The sequence below is a fragment of the Spea bombifrons genome, chromosome 3 (assembly GCF_027358695.1).
Source record: "Spea bombifrons isolate aSpeBom1 chromosome 3, aSpeBom1.2.pri, whole genome shotgun sequence".
NCBI classification, from domain to species: Eukaryota; Metazoa; Chordata; class Amphibia; order Anura; family Pelobatidae; genus Spea; species Spea bombifrons.
The window spans coordinates 30,420,861-30,442,110 of record NC_071089.1 but is presented as its reverse complement, the minus strand read 5'-3'; the positions used below and the strand labels follow the sequence as shown (position 1 = coordinate 30,442,110).

Below are 21,250 nucleotides of genomic sequence, written 5' to 3'. Positions count from 1 at the left end.
CTTTTCACTTTGAAACACAATTAAAACAGACGCTACCTTTAAAAAGTTGGGGTCACTTAGCTCTCTTCATGGAAAACAAGGACATTTTTAGCTGTAACTTGTATTAGCTAACACAATGTGTAAAAAATCAGCCGTTTCAGCTACAATAGTCATTTACATCAACAACGTCTACACTGTATCTCTGATCCATTAGATGTTATTTTAATACACAACATTTGCGTTTCTTTCGAAGTGACCCCAAACCTTTGAACGGTAGTGTACATTTTTAAAAGTCTGTTTCCCGGATTTGAATTGGGTGGAGGGTTTCTGTCCATGTTTTGCCCTGTATTGCAGCCCTTGATCCACATTTCTCATTTGGCTACACGTGGAATAATTAGGAGGGCCTAGGCAGCCAGCCAGAGGCTGTTGGGTAATAATAGAGCCAGTGGTATGTACAAAATGTGATTACTGCTGTCAACACAAAAGTGAACCCAATGGAGGGTGAACACAGCAGACAGATAGTGGCCAGGGAAACAGATTATTGAATGAGTCTGCTTCTTCCTGGGACAAATTAAGCTAGGAGTTGTGGTTTACAAACCACAGACTAATGATTAAGGGTGGGGAGGAGCAGTACAGAACCCAGGTTCAAACAGAGTCGTACTTTTTCTTTCTTGGCAGTCTTCCAGCATTTGAAGATTAAAGTAGTTTTATATTTTGTATATTGACAAAAAGTCAGAAATCAACATGCTCCGCTTGCATTTCTGCAGCTGCTAGGCTTTAAGTTTAGGTTAACAGTAACTGCAATTATACAGATTTTGGGTCAGTGGACGTGACCGCAACCTTTGAGCTAGTAGGTTCTTTTTAATGTGGAAAGTCACAGCTTCAATGACAAATCGCTATAGTAGAAAAATGGTTCCACCTGGTACACAGCATGACAACATCCTTACTGCTAAAACAAAAGGCCACTTCTCACTAATTATACTCTGTGACATCTCTGCAGCGTTTGACACAATTGACCACTCTCTCCTTTTACAAACCCTTTATGCTCGTGTCATCCGTGACACATCTTTTTCCTGGCTCAAATGCTACCTCTCTAACCGTACATTGAGTGTCTTATTTAGTCAAACGTGTTCCTCTCCCCTGCTGCTATCGGTTGCTGTTCCTCAGGGCTCAGTTCTTGGGCCTCTGCTCCATCTAGACCTCTTCTCTACGATGAATGGTATCTTTTTGGCTTCCAGTTCCACCTGTATGCAGATGAAACTCTAATCTACATTTCCTCCCCTGACCTTCACACCTTCACAGACTGTCTTTCTGTAATTACATCATCGGTGGCGTCACATTTCCTGAAGCTTAACATCTCAAAAACTGATATGGTTATCCCGCCATGCCCTCTGTCCACAATTCCTGACATCTCGATTACTGTTGACAACTCCACCATCCTACCAACAGACCAACTTCACTGCCTTGGTGTCACACTTCACTCTGCTCTCTCCTTCATCTCTCACATCCAGTCCCTCAACAAATGCTGCCGCCTTCACATGAAAACATCTACCGAATCAGCCCATTCCTCACTCACACAAAAAATAACCAAACTATTAATCCACTACCTTGTAATATCCCATCTGGATCATAGCAACTCCCTACTAACTGGTCTTCCCATCTCTCACCATTTCCCACTTTTAACTGATGCAATGCGTCCTCTACACTGCAGCTAAACAAATCTTTCCCTGTCACTGTTCCTCAGGCTCCCTGTACCCTCCAGAATCAAATTCAAACTCCCTGACCTACAGAGCCGTTAACAATTCTGCACCGCCCTACATCTCTACCCTCCTATACAAATATACCCCTAACTACCCTCTTCGTTCCTCTCAAGACCTACATCTCTCTTCTACACAAATTTCAAAAGCGCTCTGAAAACCCACCTTTTTTGAGTAGCATACAACTTTTCTTCCTAACACTCAGCAAGCATCCTACTCAAGCCTTCTGAACGACCAACAACCTCTACAGATCATCCTGAGCCAGTGGCCACATAGCTCTTCTGTTACCACACCAAACCTGACCCAAAGACATCAGATGGTCTTCCTCTTTAGGTCACGCTGTGCCTTTATCACATTTTTATAATATTTTTGTTAAGATGCAGGACATGCTGTTACTCTGCTCTGTTTGACGTGCTAAATCAATTGAACCAATACACTGAAGTTTTCTAGGTAAATGGGATGCTAAATCCTGTAGCTGTACCATTGACACTATGGGACACTATGGGACCAAACAGTAGAACATGTCTCTTACACTCTATAGTCAGTATTTTATAGGTTACCTAACATTTAGATTGTTGCTGTAGCAAACTGTACATACCATGTGTCATGTTTCTGTTTATTATATCACAGTTCTACGCAATCCCAAGAAAGAAATTATTATAATTATCCTCAACTGTTGATGTTTTTGAAAAAAAAATTATAGCATACACAATTTCTTTCAGAATTCCATTTAATAATAGCTTTGTGACAACTGGAAAAATATTCTTTGGCAAACACTGCTAGTTGTATTTCGGGGTTATGGTTGTAAGTGGGTTTTTGATTTTGTTTTCCATTTAAGACTTAGTTCCCACGTTAGCTGGCTTGCTTTCGTTTTTGGATTTCTGACCCTCCAGAGACTGTGTTGGTTTAGGTCCCTAGTATAGGAAATGCAGCTGTTACACACCCACAACACAGTTACGTTCTGCTCAGAGTTTGTATCCGTTTCCTCTAATGTTAGTTTTTCAGTACAGAGCAAAACATGAATGTGAAAGGAAGCTCCGAACATAAAAAATGGAAAAACTCACCACTTTCTTTTCGGGCAGATTTCAACTTCAAAGCGCGGCCTGTGAGAAAAGGTAAAACAGATTCTTGTCGTGTAAAGCTTTTGGATTCATTGTTGGACTTTTGTTATTTTTTTTTTTATCAGTAGTTCCACATTCTTCGTTGCTTAAGAGCGATAAGCATTGCAGGGGGGTTGTTTTACCAAGTGGCGAAAGGTTGTAGAGTATAAATCCCTGAGAAAACACCAATGTTATTCTAAGATGCCATATTTCCATGCTGGTGGATTGACCCCATAGAATAACACTGGAGATTTCTCTTTCCAGCTTTCTAGTGGTTAGTCAGTGTCCTTTTATCATATTAGTGGCTAGTAACTAGAGTATGACAATCCCATCACTTGTGAATGCACATCTGGAGAATTCTCTTTGATCACCAAATTCTTTAGTGGAACATAGCATAAAATCCAGTGGCACAACGATTTGATTGTTAATAATACATTCTCTTGTAGGTGCAAATTTTAAAGGGGAACTCCCACCATTTCTATTACTAGAATCAGATAATAATGTTTACATAATGTGTCTTCAGGCAGCTGCATATTAGCCATTTGTACATGTTCTACCTCCTTTATCGTAGCCCAGTCTACTAAACAAACACCCTGCCTGTGTCAAACAATAGAATGGATCAGTCTTTATCACCCAGCTGGACACTCTGACTAATGGAAGTCTATGTATAACCCTTTAGTACCCAATCACGTTTTAGCCATTGATAGCAGGACCTATTCTGTGTTTTTCATGTACACCTCGATGGTTTGGAAAGTCTGTGTTCGTATTACAGTCTTTTATGTTATTGACCTGTGCAGATATCGCTCGGGGCAGAATTCCTTCTTCATTGTAGATCAGAAGTGTCAAACCTTGTCCTCTAAGAGTCACAAGCAGAACAGGTTTGACTGTGTCGATCTATCATACTTTGCCCTGTGACACACTGTGTTAATTGTTTGAAACTCCAAAAGTTTTGTGACCCTAGAGGTCAGGGTTGGATGGTAATACGCACTTTGTTGACCATATGGTAAAACCCAATATGATGTCATACTAAGCCATTCAGAATAACGTAACAGAGGACACCAATGTTTAAATAATATAAGAGCTACTGAATATTGCTTTATATTTTTATTTACTTTTTTTTTAATAGTTCTTCAGTAAAGAGTTTTTCACAGAGTAAGTGTAGGGAGTAAATGCCGTTGGTCTGTTACAGCCATTCTGAGTACACGGTATTGTGATAATTTTTGGCATACAGATTGGTTTACATGTAATTTAATGGAAGGATATGTGATATACTCTGCATTGCATATATTGCATTGGCTTCTCCATTCCTTTTTTTGATCAACTGAAATGAACGCACACTATCCCGTTAAACTATTAAATAACATAACAATGTTGTGTTGTTATGGACACATTACGTAAAATAAACTATTCTTTTTTTTGTAATTTTAAAAAAAAATTAATAATTTGTTTCTATGGAACATCAAACTCTACTTAGGCTGTTTCATCTTACTGCATTTTCCCAGAACTCGTCATGATGTTGCATAGTGCTGTAGTAAAAACCAGAAACAAGTAGAAACTGTCTCTTTGGGACCAAAAACCTAATGAAAGTGAGAGTGACCATTTATTCAGCTTTGTGCTTTTCCTCCCTTCACATGCCAGGCTCAAGACGTAAGCCAACATCGGCTCATCTAGTTTTGATAAATTGTTGTCATCGCATAAATAATAAAATAATAATGAAATAAGTGTTGATGCATTACAAAGCCCCTTGGAATATGGTGCCATAGATAAATTAAGAACTATTATACTGATATCGATACCGCATATTGACATATCGCTATATTGGCAACATTAGAGTTCCACACGATCACATTTTAAACAAAAGCTGGGGACTTGCTGTGAAATAATCCATTCTGTAGTGAGATATGGAGACGCTGTAATTGCACAGCAGAACATTACTCATGTGATAAACCGATCATGAGACAATCAGTGTTGTGTCCTTTTTTATTTATGCATCTGCAGTGAATGCTTGATTTGGTCCAAACCGGAGCTGTTGGTCCCTTGGGAAGCTGGATTTAGAGCTTTCACCTTAATGAAATTTCAGAATTTTCAGGAGGGTCTTGCCCTTTAATGAAAAACAATAGCGAGGCAGTAATGTAACACCTGCTTTGCAGTTTATACGGTTATTTTATAGTTGCGTGAAATAGCCCTGCACATAAAGTTGGATAACGGCAGACACTTTGACAAATGTCATTTGATACATTGAATTCTCTGCTTGGTTCCTACTTCTGGAATTTCCAAACTGAAATAAGTATTTCATAGTTACTAGTGTTTGAAACATAATTAAATGCCAAAGATAGGCATGGGCATGTAGATGTGCAAGACTTTTATTCAAAGTGTAGAAGCAACTTAGGTTGGTGTAGATCTAAGCTGACTTAGAAGTACTGTTCAAAACGCTACGCTATGTGGCGTTGATTACCTGGTTAATTATTAGCTCTAATTAATTCTCATCTTGCCAATTTTCAGTTATTTATATGGTGATTTGGGGTTCCAATGGGTATGATGACCCAAGGATGGTCACACCAAATATTGATTTGATTTAGATTTTTCTTTTGTTCACTCAATTTGGTAAATGATCAAAAAAAACTATTATCATGACTGCTTTTGAAAGCATTCTTACAGCATTTTACACACACATTCCTAAAACTTTTGCACAGTGTAGTATACATATACCGTATTTGCTCGATTATAAGACGAGGTTTTTTTCAGAGCAAATGCTCTGAAAAATACCCCTCGTCTTCTAATCGGGGTCGTCTTCTAATCAGACCTCAAATAGAGGTCTGATTAGGAGACTAAGATCCAGATCCCCCGCACCGCTGCAGGGGACCTGGATCCTCCTGTCGTCGCACTTACCGGTGCTTCCGGAGGTGAAGTTGGCAGCGGGGGTTTGTATGCGTCCGTCGCAAATACCTTCCCCGACTGTCAGAGATCAGAGTTCCAGAGTTCCTGATCTCTGACAGCCGGGGAAGGTATTTGCGACGGACGCATACAAACCCCCGCTGCCAACTCCACCTCCTTCCGGCTGCCGCGGCATGAGACGTCAACCCGCTGCCCCGGCAATACAGCAGGAAATTGGAAGCACCGGTAAGTAAGTGTGTGTGTGTGTGTGTGTGTGTGTGTGTGTAGGAGTGTAGGACATTTCTGGAATGCCTTACACCCCTATATGCCACTCTGGCACTTAGGGGGTTAAAAGGCATATTATGGGGCAGAGTGGCATATAGGGAGGTATAAGGCATTTCAGGAGGCAGAGTGGCGTTAAGGGGGCATTTAATAGTGCACTCTGCCTCCTGAAATGCCTTATACCTCCCTATATGCCACTCTGCCCCATAATATGCCTTTTAACCCCCTAAATGCCAGAGTGGCATATAGGGGTATAAGGCATTTCTGGAGGCAGAGTGCTCTATATAATGCCTTTTAACTCCCTTAATGCCACTCTGCCTCCTGGAATGCCTTATACCTCCCTATATGCCACTCTGCCCCATAATATGCATTTTAACCCCCTAAATGCCAGAATGGGATATAGGGGTATAAGGCATTTCTGGAGGCAGAGTGGCACATAGGGGGTCAAAAGGCATACCATGGGGCACAGTGGCATATAGAGGGTTAAAAGGCATATCATGGGCCACAGTGCCATATTGGTGTGGCAAGCCTGGGGGCAGATGTGCGTAACTGGGGGACAGGTTGGAAAATACAAGAAATAAAAACAAAAAAAAAAATATTTTTCTCAATCATAGCTTTTATTAAAAAAAATAGTTTACATGAATTAACATTTACTGGTAAAACTTTTTTCCTTTAGGGTCGTCTTATATTCAGGCTTTTTCTTTTTTTCCTAAGTTAATATTCAGATTTTGGGGGGTCGTCTTATAATCAGGGTCGTCTTATAATCGAGCGAATACGGTATATACATATAAATACATATAGAATGTATAGTTAAATTAGTGATATTTCTGCAAAGTATGCCCACCCATTGAATTCTACATTGTACAGTGTTAGTCCTTCATAATGAATAGTGAAGTGAGGGGGTTAAAACCACAACTCTTCTGCAAACTCTCCTGACAACTCTCCCTTTAGTGAATGTTCTCTAAAGTCTTAAAGTGATTTCTTTGATCTATATTCCAAGCACTTCTTTTCAGTTAATGGACACCAGTTCTTGAATCACTCCACACCTCTAATGACGCACCAGTTGCTCCATGGAACAAATGAGGAGGCATCTTAGACTGAATATCTCATTTCACACTGTTATAGAATGTCCATTTTATTAGTATTGTATTCGAAATGTTCATGGATGTTTGGTTTTGGCAGTATTTTGTTGCTTAATGAATAATATTGTGTTTGTCATAGTTTTGAAAGGATAATATGATTCACTGTTACTTGGACTCATTGTACAAAAATATGAGGAAAGCCAACATTTGACTTGAGAAGGTCTGACTCGCAATCTCCATTCCAGTTCATCCCAAAGGTGCTCAATGGGGATGAAGTCCGGGGTCTGTGCCACCAGAACTCTTGCAAACTCTTCCAACCACGTCTTTTATGGACCTTGATTTGTGCACTGCTATATGGACAAAAGTATTGGGACACACCTCTTAATTATTGAAATCAGGGTTTGGGCTAGGCCCAGTGAAGGAAAATCTTAATGCTTCCAGCTTTGTGGGAGCAATTAGGGAAATGCCCTTTTCTATTCCAGCATGACCAGTCCATAAAGACATAGTTTGATGAGTTTGGTGGACACCACAGAGGCCTGGCTTCAACTTCATCGAACACATTTGGGATGAACTGGAATGGATACTGCGAGCCAGACCTTCTTGTCCAAGATCAGTGCCTGACCTCACAAATGCTCTACTGGAGGAATGGGCTAAAACTCCCACAGAAACACTCCAAAGTCTTGTGGAAAGCCTTCCCAGAGGAGTGGAAGCTGGTATAGCTGCAAAGGGGGGGGGGGCAACTACATATTAATGTCTATGTATTTAGAATGCCATGTCATAAAAGTCCCTGTTGGTGTAATGGTCAGATGTCCCAGTACTTTTGTCCATATGGTGTATGTATGTAGAAAAAACATACAAGAAAAAATACATACATGCACAGTTACCCATCAGATTCCCCCAACAGCCTGCAATTACCAAGGGATAGTTCCATTATATATTGGAAAAGCTTACAGAACCCTTTTCATGACCACCATTGACACCATGTTCAAGATGTCAAATTACAGTTTGCACATGTGCATCAATCCTGCATTTGAATTCCCTAGAGTGCATTGGAAACTTGCACTTTCCATGAAATAGCAGAATTGTGTTAGACATGCTTATATTTACGTAAGTGTATTTTAGTTTGCGTGCTGTGCTTTGTATGGTGGAGGGCGTTTGTTGATTCATTGCTCACCATTTTAAATGTTAATTTGATCTAACATTTTGAACCACTCTAAAAAGCCTGCACTTATTCTGCCCACACATTTCCCACTTAGCATTCTCTTCCAAACGCGTTTCATGATAACCTACTACTTTATATAAGAAGAATAAAGTAAAATATTTGTTCAGGCTTTAGTCCCTTTCTCAGTTTAATATGTATGGCCTCCTACCTTTGTTTCGTGCCAAATCTAGAAGATTTCTCAAAATCCCACAAAATGAAATAACATAATAGAGGGGAAAGTGCACAGCCGTCGTTGTAAAGGGAGTGCTAGATTTTTATTAAAACGTTAAAAGAAAAAAGAAGGCCTTTCCTTTGCTTCAGGCTCGATTTAATTACTTTGGTAATGTTCCTGCCCTGTAACCTTGTTTGCACCTGGCAAGGATACTCGCACTTACTTTTACCTTTGAAACCAAAGAAAGTGTGTCACCTGAAAAAACAGTATCACTCCCAACATAGCTTATTGGAAAGCTTTATATTTGTATAAAACACAAAACATTTGACGGCAGGTAAGGACCATTATGGCCATCTAGACTGTCCCTTTTTGCTGATGTAAGGACTCAAACCTTAATCAGTCCTTGGGTTCATCTTAGATTCGGGATAGCTTCATGCCTGTCATATGCATGTAATTACTCACTGTATTAGCCTCTACTACCTCTGCTGGGAGGCTATCCTACTTATCTACCACTGCTAATCACACTCTTCTTAGTATCCTCTTATGGACTTGTCATCCACAAGAGGAAACATATTGGCCTACAATACAAGCAGATGTGTAGATCAAGACATGTTTTGGTCTAACCTTTTATTACAGTAGTCATTTACAGGTCCACACTGATGGAATATCTTTAACAAAATATATTTGGATCAGTATGTTTCTTGGCACTTTAAGGTACCCATCAAATGATTTCCACAATAAGAGACAGAATTAGAAATAATAATTTCAAAATTACACATTTTTACTTCAACCAGCCATTTGTCACTTCATCTGGAACACCAGAAACATTACCTCATCCAGAGCCCTTCGGTCGGAAAGGGAAAGAACCTTTAGAGAGCAACATTATGAAAAACTTCCCTTGGAAGCTTACACAGAGGAGAGTAAAAGTATGTTTTGAATTAAATAAGAAATTATATACAAATATGGGTATGGGTGTTGTAACATTTGTAAAGGCACTTGCCAAGCCAGTTTTTTCTTTTATTCGAATACTGACTGCCCAGATGTGGACCTCTTTTAGTCACTGGGTCCAGAAGAGGTGTCACCCATGGCTGATGGGGCTAGTGGAGGCTCAATAAAATTAATTTCGTGTTCCTGCTGTGTAACCCTGTTTGTACCTGATGATTTGGTGCATTGTGGCTTAGGCAGTAGGTCCAGTTCTGCTCCACCATTAGCAGGTTGACTTGTTGGGCTCAGGCTCATCGGTGGACTACAAACCATTTGTTGTGCCAAGTTCTGTGTTTGAGTCTGTATTAGTCCCTTATGCTGTGTGACCTTCTGTGGCATACAACTGGAATATGGCTTGTGTTATCCTTGTGCTCGTCCTCGTACAATAGGACATGGTGTGCAAGAAGGATGAACTCTTTCATAAGGTGGGTTAAGTCAGGCAGCTGATGGTGCTGTGCTGATTTAGTCCTACTGTAGCTCCATGTAGTAACGACTCCTTATCTTACAGAACAAGCACCACACCCGTCTACATATGATTGATTGTAGTACAAATTAAAATATTTATGGAGCCTTTACCAAAAAAAAAAGTATCACATGTAGTTATAAAACTTTCAGAACTTGTGTTAAAGGAATCGAGTTTCTTTGGTGATTCTGAATCATCTACTCATCCTGGTTGACTGTATCTAATCTATCGACCTGCTAATAGCTGTTAACACTTAGGAACACTGACTCACATGGAAAGTAGGAATGAAACAGAGAGAAGTTTATCTGATTGGACAAACCTTGTTTTCTCAGCACAGATGACCGTTCTTGGCTTTCCTAATCGGAAATCTTTGAACAAGATCCAACGGATAAAATGTGCATGTGGGAAATAAACATCCATTTTTTTTCTTATACACAAAGGTCCAAAGCTTGCCTTTAAAATGAAAGAAGGTCCAACCATGAAGGAAATATTGTAGACCGTTAAGAACCCACTTATAAAGAAATGTTTTAACATAGTAAAAATCCACTATAAGGTTTGCATACAACTTTGTTTCACCTTTATTACAAATATTGTAAGCTTTTTTGGGCAGAGCAATCCTTACCTTTGTTTCTATAAGTTAAGTGCATATGGTTCACTCCTGTTGACCTACTGTACAGCGATGTGGAATATGATGACTATATATACCTGTCTGAAATAAAGACTGGGAAGCATTGTGTTAATAGTCTATAGCTAATGTTATGTCAGCTTGTCGATTTAATGCTTGGACAGCACTGCTTGAATGACCAATGCATTACATTGCTGTTGGGTATAGAGTGTGGCCCAAAATATGTGCCTCCCCCAGGGCCTCATTTTATAAGCGAACGCCTTGTAAATTTTAGTCGGCAAAAATTTATATACTGACAATTCATACACCTTAATGCTGTTAGGGTGGCACCAGTTTTCCATTTAACTAGATGGTAATTTGATACAGGATCAACGTTTTCACAATATGTAAGGCTTCTGAAAGTTTAGAAAAAAAACAATGCATATGAAAGTATTTTGTGAGTACTTTAATATTTCTTTTTTTTTTAAAAAAAATATGCCTTAGGTAGAAACTACAGCTCCCCTCTTCCCCTGTTGTGTGACTACTCTTGCTACTGATTGGCTGCTTGAAGTAGCCAATCAGTGGCAGGAAAGTTCTTCCATTGAAATCATTCTAAAGCATTTGCAAGATGGCTACCCTCTCATCTACCAACTGCCTCTCATCTATCATATGCATTAAAGTTCCTAAATGGCTGGTGTGCCCTTTTCATTTAGTAGATTACATATACCTTCAACTGATATATATACTTTTTAAGCACTGCACCTCAGGCAGTGAACCAAACGATTGGAGGACTCTTTGTTGGCCGGGTAGTATATTAGAAAGGCCAGGGTGTTATTATAACAGATAAATGAATGCATATGCCTTTGAAATGGAATTTTCCGTACCTTTGGCTTTAACAAGCTACACATATTACAACCTCCCCGGAACCCCTTACCGCTGAAGGCTAAGATTTATTAGGTGCAAATGTCCGAGCAATGCACTGTATGGCACCCGGGTCGATTGTGTGGCTCAAACTGAAATGAGTTCTGTTGCGTTGGAGACTGTGAGGTTACAAAAAGAATCTGTATGGGAATAGACACGCACAACCCAATTACCCACAACATTTTTGCATTCTTAACATTTCAGTAACAGTGGGATAAACTGTATGTGCTTGATATGTCAGCAGAACAATCATAGTCGGTTGTTTTAAGTATGCAGCTGTGTTTAGACAACATTTACCCCGTAGTGAATGACAGCCTTGTTTTTACTTTTCAGGGCAATTTGAAAGCATCAGAACTTCTAGAAACTTTCGATTTTCTTTTTGTTATAATTTGTGGCTTATGTTGCAGGGGATGTGATGGAATCATTGAAATACATAAATGGATTTACTAAAGTACAGGAGGGACTTTTATGCGAAAGAAGGTGAAATGTTAGAATAACCTAGAATAATCTTTAACACTAGAATGTCTAGAGCTTACATAAGCTCCATAACATGTATTCTTACATGTATATCTCTGCCTAAAAAGTTCTGGAGTGCATTGAAAACTTTGTAATTTCTTCAATTCAGTATTGTGTGTATTCTCTAAACACAGTAAGGGAATTCAATATGCATGGGATAGGCTCGTGTCTCCTGAAACTAAGACAAGACCAACCAATGATTAAGGTTTGAGTCTTTAAAGCAGGCAAAATGGGCAGATTAGATGGGCTACGAGTTAACGTGTGTCTCAGATTGGTGAAACGTTTGCTATAGATCTGCTTTACAGTTCTGTAGGTGTAGTTGCTTAGATTTTTTGAAGGATATGATGTTATCAGCGGGTTGGGCAAGGGTCAGACTCTCAGGGACATACTCCTTCCTACAGTGCTGTGATCATATATAAGAATCCCAATTGGTGTTTTTGCTACTGCTACGTTATAGTTGATATCCCTATTTGAATGCAAAAGACTCAAATAAGCATGTCTTTAAATAAGGATCAGTCACAGGTTCCACGAAGACCAGTATTAGAGCTATTTGGTTAACACATTTAGAACGTCACTACATAGAAACTTCAGGGTGGGCTATTAAAGGGTTAGTATTTTGAGAGTCTTAAGGTCAGCTCCTTTAGAAAGTTCCCAGGAATGCTTATGGCCCAGTGGGTAATTAAAGCCAGATGCCCCCCCGGCCCCTGGTCCCCCACGACGTACAGAAGTACACACATGCACACACTACTACTGCCAGAGTGCTGGATCGGCCTTGTTAGAAGAATTTGGACAGGCCCGGATTCCCGAAAGCCTCCCCCGGCTCCTAGCTGATACCTCTATTCTCACATTATCAAACGCTTCAGAACACTTTCCTGACTTCATATCTCAAAGTTACATACTTAAAACTCTTAGCCATCATCATCTTAAACGCATCCCGAATTTGCATTGAAGTCAAATTAGAGACAAAATAGATGTTACTTTGCGCTTCTTAGATTATTTCCTAGTTGTGAGTGTCTAAGTAATAGCAGGTTACACGTCACCTAATGGATTACAGTCGGTTCTCAAGTTCACAGTAACCCTTTGTTTATATTATGAATGACTATTGAGTAGTGGGGTATTTGCTACTCTGTGTAGGTGGATCTACTGATGAGGAATTTGTGGAATTCTGCCCTCGTAATTACAAAAGCCAGAGTTTGTTGAATACTTGGTTGTTATGTACACCAGTGTGTTGGTGTCAAGGCAAGGATTTTAATCAACCTACGTATATAACATAACACACAGAGATGCCAGGCAATCTAGTTGGCCTAGGCCAAGATACAGTGATTTCAATACATTATGTGGAAGCAATTAGAATATCATGTCTCGCACTTCAAATTCGATACTTAAGTTTTATTTCTTCTAGATACCAAATTACGCGTAGGGGTGCTTCTCCCACTTCAAATCGGTATATCCTAAGCCTATTCATCTTGTTGTAAGTCTGGAGGCCACCAGACGGACACGTTGTGGTGGTGTTGTGCTTGTAAGACCCTTGCAGTGTCCATCTGTGATGCTCAATAAAATGTTTCTGGAATGGCCTTTTTACCCATTGTACAGTTGTGTGGAATATCATGGTGCTATATAGATCAATAATTAATAATAAATAATATTTACCAATCTACTAGTATAAGTGGTATAATAAAATTTAGAATTCCAAGTAGAATATAGCATGCATTAAGTAACATCTTTACTTCTCTTTTCTAGATGAACATAATGATGTACAAAAGAAGACATTCACAAAATGGTTAAATGCTCGCTTTTCAAAGGTAAGAACTTTATAGTCAGTTTTGTTAGCTGGGTATAAGAAAATAGCCTTGCTTACATAATGAAAGGCCCATCAGTAACTAATAATCAACATTTATAACAGCATGAATATCTCCAAAGAATATGACACTGAACTGAAACCAATTCAATGCAAAGCTTTGTATCTTGTCCTGGGTGAACGCCAGAAATGCCAAGGTGTCATTTCTGCTTTACCGTTTGCCCATAAAAAAAACACGTGTTGTCTTTATCAGTCCTTGGTCTCGTCTTAAATTCAGGATAGCTTTATGCCAATCCCATGCATGTTTTAATTCCCTCACTGAATTAACCTCTACCAAAGGGAACCCAGTCCGCAACACAAGTCAGCGGGCCTGGTCTGGCCATCTAGCACACCGGAAATGATGGTGGGCCTCTGGCCTACAGCGCCACACACTCACCCGATTTGGTGCGCATGTGGATATGCCCAGCGGCACGCTACGTGAGTGTATTCAGCCGGACTCATGTCATCAGGTGGCCGCTGGCCGTAAAGTGCCAGGGCCGCCTTGTGATTGCCAGTCTGGCCCTGCAAGGCAGATTTCCTTAGTATAAGAAAACCAGCCTTTATGTATCATTTCAATAGCAATTACATTTTTTATCAATATACCATGGCAGTAATGTTTGATGTGCAAGGGGTCCATATCATTTTACTCGTATGGAGTACTCCAAATTAGTTTTTTTAACAAATGCAATTATCTGTTAGCTTTACCAGGAACAGCTAATGCTTAAAGCCTAATGCAAACTTAGATTGAGCTTAGATTTGTTTACATCTACTTCTGCTCAGGATTGCATATCAGCCACTACACGTGTCTTTCTTACCCGCACATGCAAAGTGCGGTATCTTATACAGGGCAGCCCCTTTTATGGGGTGATCAGCATAGCTGGGAACTTCTCGGCTCCAGCTACCCGGAGCCTTCCCTTGCAGGACGCGACCAGGACTGCACACTGACGGCGGCGGCGTTCCTGCTGACGTTGGCGGCGTTCCCGCTGACGCCAGAGGGAAACACCCCCATTTAAATAAAAAAATGGGCGGGGAGCGGGGCATGTCAAGATCTTGACCCGTAGAACCGTAGGAGCTGCACTCACCCGGCAATCTCCGGGTCAAACCCGGAGAGTTCCTGGGTATGGTGATCAGCCATATGTGAAGTGTACATGTCTAGAAAAAAAAAACAATATGGCAGTCCCACTTCTGCTTTTGTGGAAGGAAATTAGGGTATATTAGACTGCACTGACACACAAGGATTGATCAGATTAGAAAAACTTGTTTTTGTAAACACACGAGGAACACCCAACAGTAAAAACCACTGATTCACATGATCCCAAATCTTCTAGGGGAACACTCCCAGAAAAGATATGCAACCACTACCTTCCCTCACCAGACAAAGACCTGTAAGAAGGCCAGATCTTGTTGGAGGGGGCGGTTGGAGCCCAGATGGACTAAAGAGGAGTCAAATGTTGATTCCTTGCATGTCGACCATGAAGTGATGCCAATTACATCGGCTTAATAGCTTAACATGTATGGGTTGTTTGGTTTTCTGGGTTGTCTAAGGCAGAGGAACTTTATGTTGTTTTATGGAACTGGCGTACCCTTGTGGGGAGGATCTCTGTGTGAATGAAGACTTGTTTAATTTTCCGGTATGGAATATAAATAAACAGTTTAGACACTCCAGTTATAAACTAATAAGTTAATATTTGAATGTAACACATTTATATTCTGCTACTTTTCGTAGTTAAAGTCTTAACTGAACAACTGAACTGGCAAACCATGGTCTACAGAGAAAGAAATATGATCAGAACCTATACTTTTTTCTTTCTACACTGTACGCCATTTGAAGAACGAGAGATCCACTAACACACAGACATTTTTGTCTTACTGCCAGAGCCAAATAAATGTTGCAAAACATCCTGTATTTACTCTGATGAGAGAGCCAGCTGGATGAGAGACAACGTCTAAGTGTCTTTGTCTCTGTTGGCTGCCTTCATATTAGACTTTACAGTGGAGCTTTGGATAATGCCATTTTTATAAGAAATACATTCTTTAAGGAGACGGTGTAGTAGTAGTATAACATTATATATTCTTGCTGCTATAAGAATTGGGACTATTTATTTCTGTATGTTTTGAGGACGTGTTCTACTGTAAAAGGACAGTCCAGTGTCCCAGGGGGTAACATAAACAATCAATGCATATGAAAATATGCTTTGTACAGATGCAGCTTCCTAACCCTTCCACGGTCTGAAATTTCCCACCATTGATTGGCTTGATGTAGCCAATCAGTGGCAGGAAATGGCTCCCACTGAAATCAATAGTAGCGTTTTCCGAGCATGTCCATGGGGGGGGTCTTGTAAACACCTCTGCCCGTAGCGTTCACTTTAGACATGGCAGGAGACATGCTCGACCGAACACATGCCCCCATGGAAAATGGCTAAGCGACAAATACATCATGGTGAATTCTGCAAAATCCCCCATGCATTTACAGGGGAACACCTCATAAATTTAAAGGAACCTCTCGGCTACCATGTGTATTTTAGAACATTTGATGGCTGGAGTCAACACATCAACATCCCCACCCGACATGTCACCTAATCTGTGCTTGTAAAACTGTAAAACACAATATGCATTTTAACCATATTCGGAAAATCTAATTATATACTAGGCTAATATTTTGTTTATTAGAAAACAGTCACATCTTCTCTTATTCTTATGATGAGTAATTTGCATATACATATGTATATATTTATAAGTTATATAGTTATATATATATATATATATATATATATATATATATGCATCAGTGTAGGTAACTACATTTCTGTTTTAATAATTGCCCATAGTGTAGCCAGTTGGTATGGCGTAAGTGTTTTAGACAACATATTGGCAGTTTAGTCGAGATCCCCGTTAGTCTAGTACTAAGCAGGGATGCTATCACAATTCAGCCTTTCTAAATGGACACATAGGTGGCACGTTTTATTGTACCAAAAATAATCATGATTTTTATTTGTATTCTCACGTTCTGTGTTATTACAACACATGCTTAAGCAGTAGCACATGTGGAGGTGTGCATTTGCCTTTAAGATGATAAAATCAAGCAACTATTGTATGTGCAATGATATCCTCCAGTATGATTGTGTACTTCTTAGTTTCACAGATTAACGTAGGAAATTTTCCACTCTTCCCTGTCTTTTTGTCTTATTAGTGTGATGTTCCACCGGAGGAGAGGAAATGCACACCCTGCACCCTCCTTTTGCCTAAGCTAATGTGGATGAAAGTTATCTAACATAATTGCATGGAATATTTTTAGCAGGAGTCACAGTATCTGTTATGGGTTTGTGTTACAACCTTTATTGGGTCCGCTAACCGGTTCACTAAATAGGACCATAGAAATGATGTTAAATAGGCCCAAGTCTCAATTTATTTAATTCGCTGTCTGTTTTTTGCTATGTGAAGAAAGAATCAGGGCATGAAACTAAAAATAAAGCATTAATGGGTAGTCTAATGTCCTATGCAGCCCCAACAGTGGCGGATGCATACCTTGTAAGTACTTTATTGTCTATTCTTTACCTGTAAAAAAATAATAATAAAGTATTTCACCAATGTCCGCATTTTACCCCAGTTTCATAGGCAAAAAAGCATTCCCATAGATTTCAGTGGAGCGAGTTCTGCACATGAGTTCCTCACCCAGTGCATGCATACTGATGTGTTTGACCAAAAACATCTCCTGCAATGTAAATAGCTGACAGGGGGGGCAAATCCATTTGCATGTAAAATATACACTGCCATAACATTATGACCACCTGCCTAATATTGTGTAGGTCCTGCTTTTGCGACCAAAACAGCCCTGACCCTTTGAGGCATGGATTCCACTAGACCTCTGAAGGTGCACTGTGGTACACTGGGACGTTAGCAGCAGGTCCTTTAAGTCCTGTATGATGCGAGGTGGGGTCTCCATGGATGCATCCTGGTACCATATGTTCTGCACGTAAGCGGTGCACACGGCCCTCCACATGTAAAAGAAAACATGATTCATCAGACCAGCCTACCTTCTTCCATTGCTCCGTGGTCCATTTCTTACGCTCACATGGCCATTGTAGCCACTTATGGCAGTGGACAGGGGTCAGCATGGGTACCCTGACTGGTCTGGGGCTACGGAGCCTCACATTTTCAGCAATTTGAGCTACATTTCATTCAGTACATCATTTTATCCCAGGTCTATGTTGTAGGAAAGGAAACACCACAATCTCCTGTCTCCATAAATTATTGACACGGAGACCACAAACTACCCAATAAGCATTTTTTTTTAACAATCTAAGTGTCTCTTAAATCTCAGGACAAAGAGTGGTTATATCAGACTCAAGAGTACTTTGAACGATTACTGTAAAGGCAAATGAGGTTTGATTGTTTTAATATGTTTATAGAACAAGATTGTTTAGATGGTCAGCAGTTTCGCACACGACCAAACGTTTCTAGAACTTTTTATAGAAGCACTTAGAGTACACGCAGAGAATGAGAAGTGAAATGGCATTTGCTTTACTGGCATGTGTCATTAATCACAAGTAAGAAGTCTTTTAAATATAAATAAGGTATACGTCTGTGTAGTACCTCTCAGCTATTAAGTTATATAGCGTATTTTGTGGATAGTCATTTCCTGATCCTGATCTCTAAAGATACAGCTTCTTGAAATCAGTGTTCTCAAGCGAAACCCTAAAAAATAATGAAATTAATTTGACATCTGATAAATATACTAAATTTATGTTAAAATGTCAGTTTTTGGCTGATATTTGTATGTATGCTTGAGTGTGTATCATTGTGGTTGGGTGTTCTCAGAGTGGTTGGGTGTTGTCAGCATCTATGAGTGTTGTTTAAGTGTGCATTTGAGAGTATTTGAAATGATAAGGGTCTCTGAATCTGCTTTGTGTGATGAGAGTGTTTCAGCATGGCTTAGTAGTATCTTATCAGTGCCTCCTCATCTGCTGAGCCCCATCCTCCTCACAGGGGCTGTTGAGCCCACAATCTACACTGTCCATCCTCAAGTGCTGAGTGGCACCTGTGGCCCCCCAGGGGCCCAATCCTCACTAGCAGACCAAGAGAGTCCAATCTAAAGTATCTTACATGCCCAAATATATGACTTCAAAGGTCTGCCTCCTTCTCAAAATTAGGCTACATGGGCATTGCATTCAGCAATCATACATATTATTATTATTATTAGTCCAAAGTCTAGGAAAAGCAGGAAAGTTAACTGGAAAGCCTCTGCTTTCATTTTCACTGTTCCCATATGCCACCATTTAGTACGCTAAATAAACCTATACAATACCGTATGTATTAGGAACCTGTCTTATATGTAACCTATTATATATATATATATATATATATAAAGGCTCTTTATGATTATTCTTTCTCATTAAGTTATCTCTGCCCTATTGTAGCTGATGGCTGTTCAGACAGTCTTTGTGATAAAGAGCTGGAAGAGCACTTCTGTACAGGGAATTGATTAGATAATGGTAGTTGTGTCACAGATCTTAGCTTTCCTGGGGTAAAAATGTAAAATTATTTTGTAGGAAGATTGTCATATGTGCTCATTTAAACATGAGCAAGGGAAATGACTTTATGAAGACCCGTTGTATAGAAAATAGAAAGTTGCCATTTGTATTGTAAGAAGTGCTACGTAACTTGTTGGGGCTATATAAATAAAACATAATAATAATAATGTAACCACCACTGTACCGCTTAATAAATAAAATATTATTATTATTATATTTTACTGCATACTAAATATTGTGTTCCTTGAAAAATAGAAAGGATAGCGATTTTTCATGCACCAGTTCTTAGCTGTCTAGACAACCAGTGATAATTCAGGAGAAGAAATGATGTGTCCTTCAGAATCCCGAAAATATCATTCACGGGAATTGCGGGATAGTTTTGATGTCATTTTCATGGGAACAACTGCTGGGAAACATATTTCATTGTAATCTCTAATATCACCGGGTAAATTATTATTTTGGGTTGCTATTTTTTTTCTTGGAAAAACAGACACCAGCTTTAGTGGGTATGAGCATGTTACAGTGCTCTACTGACCTAAGTCTCAATAATTTGTTATTAATTAAATTGGTAATTAAATGTATTCTTCTATACAGACTTATTCATTGATTTTTATCCTGTGGAGGAAAATGCATGTTTTATAGTTCAGCTCCCTCACGAAACCCATAACCGTAGCCATGGATTGATAAATGTAACTGCTAAAAAAGCTACATTTAAATTAGTAGAATTCGACTACTGCAGTTCAGTTGAGTGCTCAGACTATTAGTGAGACTTAAATGGATTACAGGTGCGTTTCAGACCATGAAAAACATGGTCTAGAATCCTCAATACATGTCTAAAGAAATTGAATGCAGGGTAGAAACACAAATGTACCTACTGACTGTACCACATTAGCTGTAATGAGCTTCAGCTGTGGCACTGACTTACGCTTTTATGCTGTCAAAAGGCTTATTGGCTTGCATGTGGAATCAGAGGATGCCACGATTATGAGATTTTTTACTAAACAAGTACCGGTATATTTGATGAGTCAGTGATCGTTTTTTGGAGTTTTGATCTAGGAGATGAATTACTAGATCGTCAGTATGTATAAAATCTTCATTTACAGCAAAACAATAGCTTTTAGATAGTTAATTGAATCAAGCCCAGTGTTTCTAATGCTGTGCTTAATTATAAAAGTGTTAAATACCACAGAGTTAGTGGACTAGCGCACTTAAGTCTTCCTTATTTCAGCATAAAATTTCCTACGCATGCATGTGTAAGCTCTTTGGAAACCAACTCTTAGCCTAAGAAGCATTTCATGCTCAATCATTATTTGGAAAGTCATTAATGCTTATTGTGAAAGGTTTAATGAATACTACATCATTACTGCTGTTTTGTCTTGTAGAGTGGGAACAGCCCTGTGAAAGATTTGTTTGTAGACCTCAAGGATGGAAGAAAACTACTGGATCTCCTAGAAGGCCTCACAGGCACTTCTTTGGTAAGGACTAAAACTACTCGGGCGAATGCCACGTAAACTTAACAGTGGAATGTGTTTTCTAGTCAGAGTCTATCATTTATTCCTTCCCACTGGCTATCTTTGGACTTATTTTGTCTGAGCATCTAAAAAGGGAATTATATGCAAAGCAGGAGCTTTACATGTAGCTAATAGAAAGCCTTATAGCATGAGTATAGGATTATGTCAGTTATGAAGTCACACAGCAAATGATTGCATGGTATTGAAACTAGTAGGGACACATTATAGCTATCTTTTTTACACTGTATATAACACTACATTTTACTTTTTTGTCTCTAAATAAGAATGACGAGTCTCAGACAAAGTTCTCTTTCTTAAAATTGATCCCCACATTCTTTCTAATTCTCCCTTAACACTCTAGTAGATTGTAAGCTCTTAAGACCAGATACCTCTCCTTCTTCTGTACCAGCTTGTGTTATGTGTACTAATGTTATTG

At 39.4% G+C, this 21,250-nt stretch overlaps 1 protein-coding gene across 3 annotated transcripts in view; it reads left to right on the top strand.

Annotated features, from left to right (window-relative positions):
• Nucleotides 1-21,250, top strand: part of UTRN (utrophin) — a 284,301-nt gene that overhangs the window by 24,591 nt on the left and 238,460 nt on the right. Inside the window, exons 1-3 of one of the 3 annotated variants that reach the window (XM_053460558.1) lie at nt 2,530-2,851; nt 13,676-13,737; nt 20,686-20,778. In XM_053460558.1, the coding sequence (XP_053316533.1) occupies nt 2,755-2,851; nt 13,676-13,737; nt 20,686-20,778 (252 nt within the window). In that variant the 5' untranslated portion in view covers nt 2,530-2,754. Of the gene's footprint in view, nt 1-2,529; nt 2,852-13,675; nt 13,738-20,685; nt 20,779-21,250 lie in introns of those variants that run through there. The other 2 variants (XM_053460557.1, XM_053460556.1) reach the window with 2 other exon arrangements.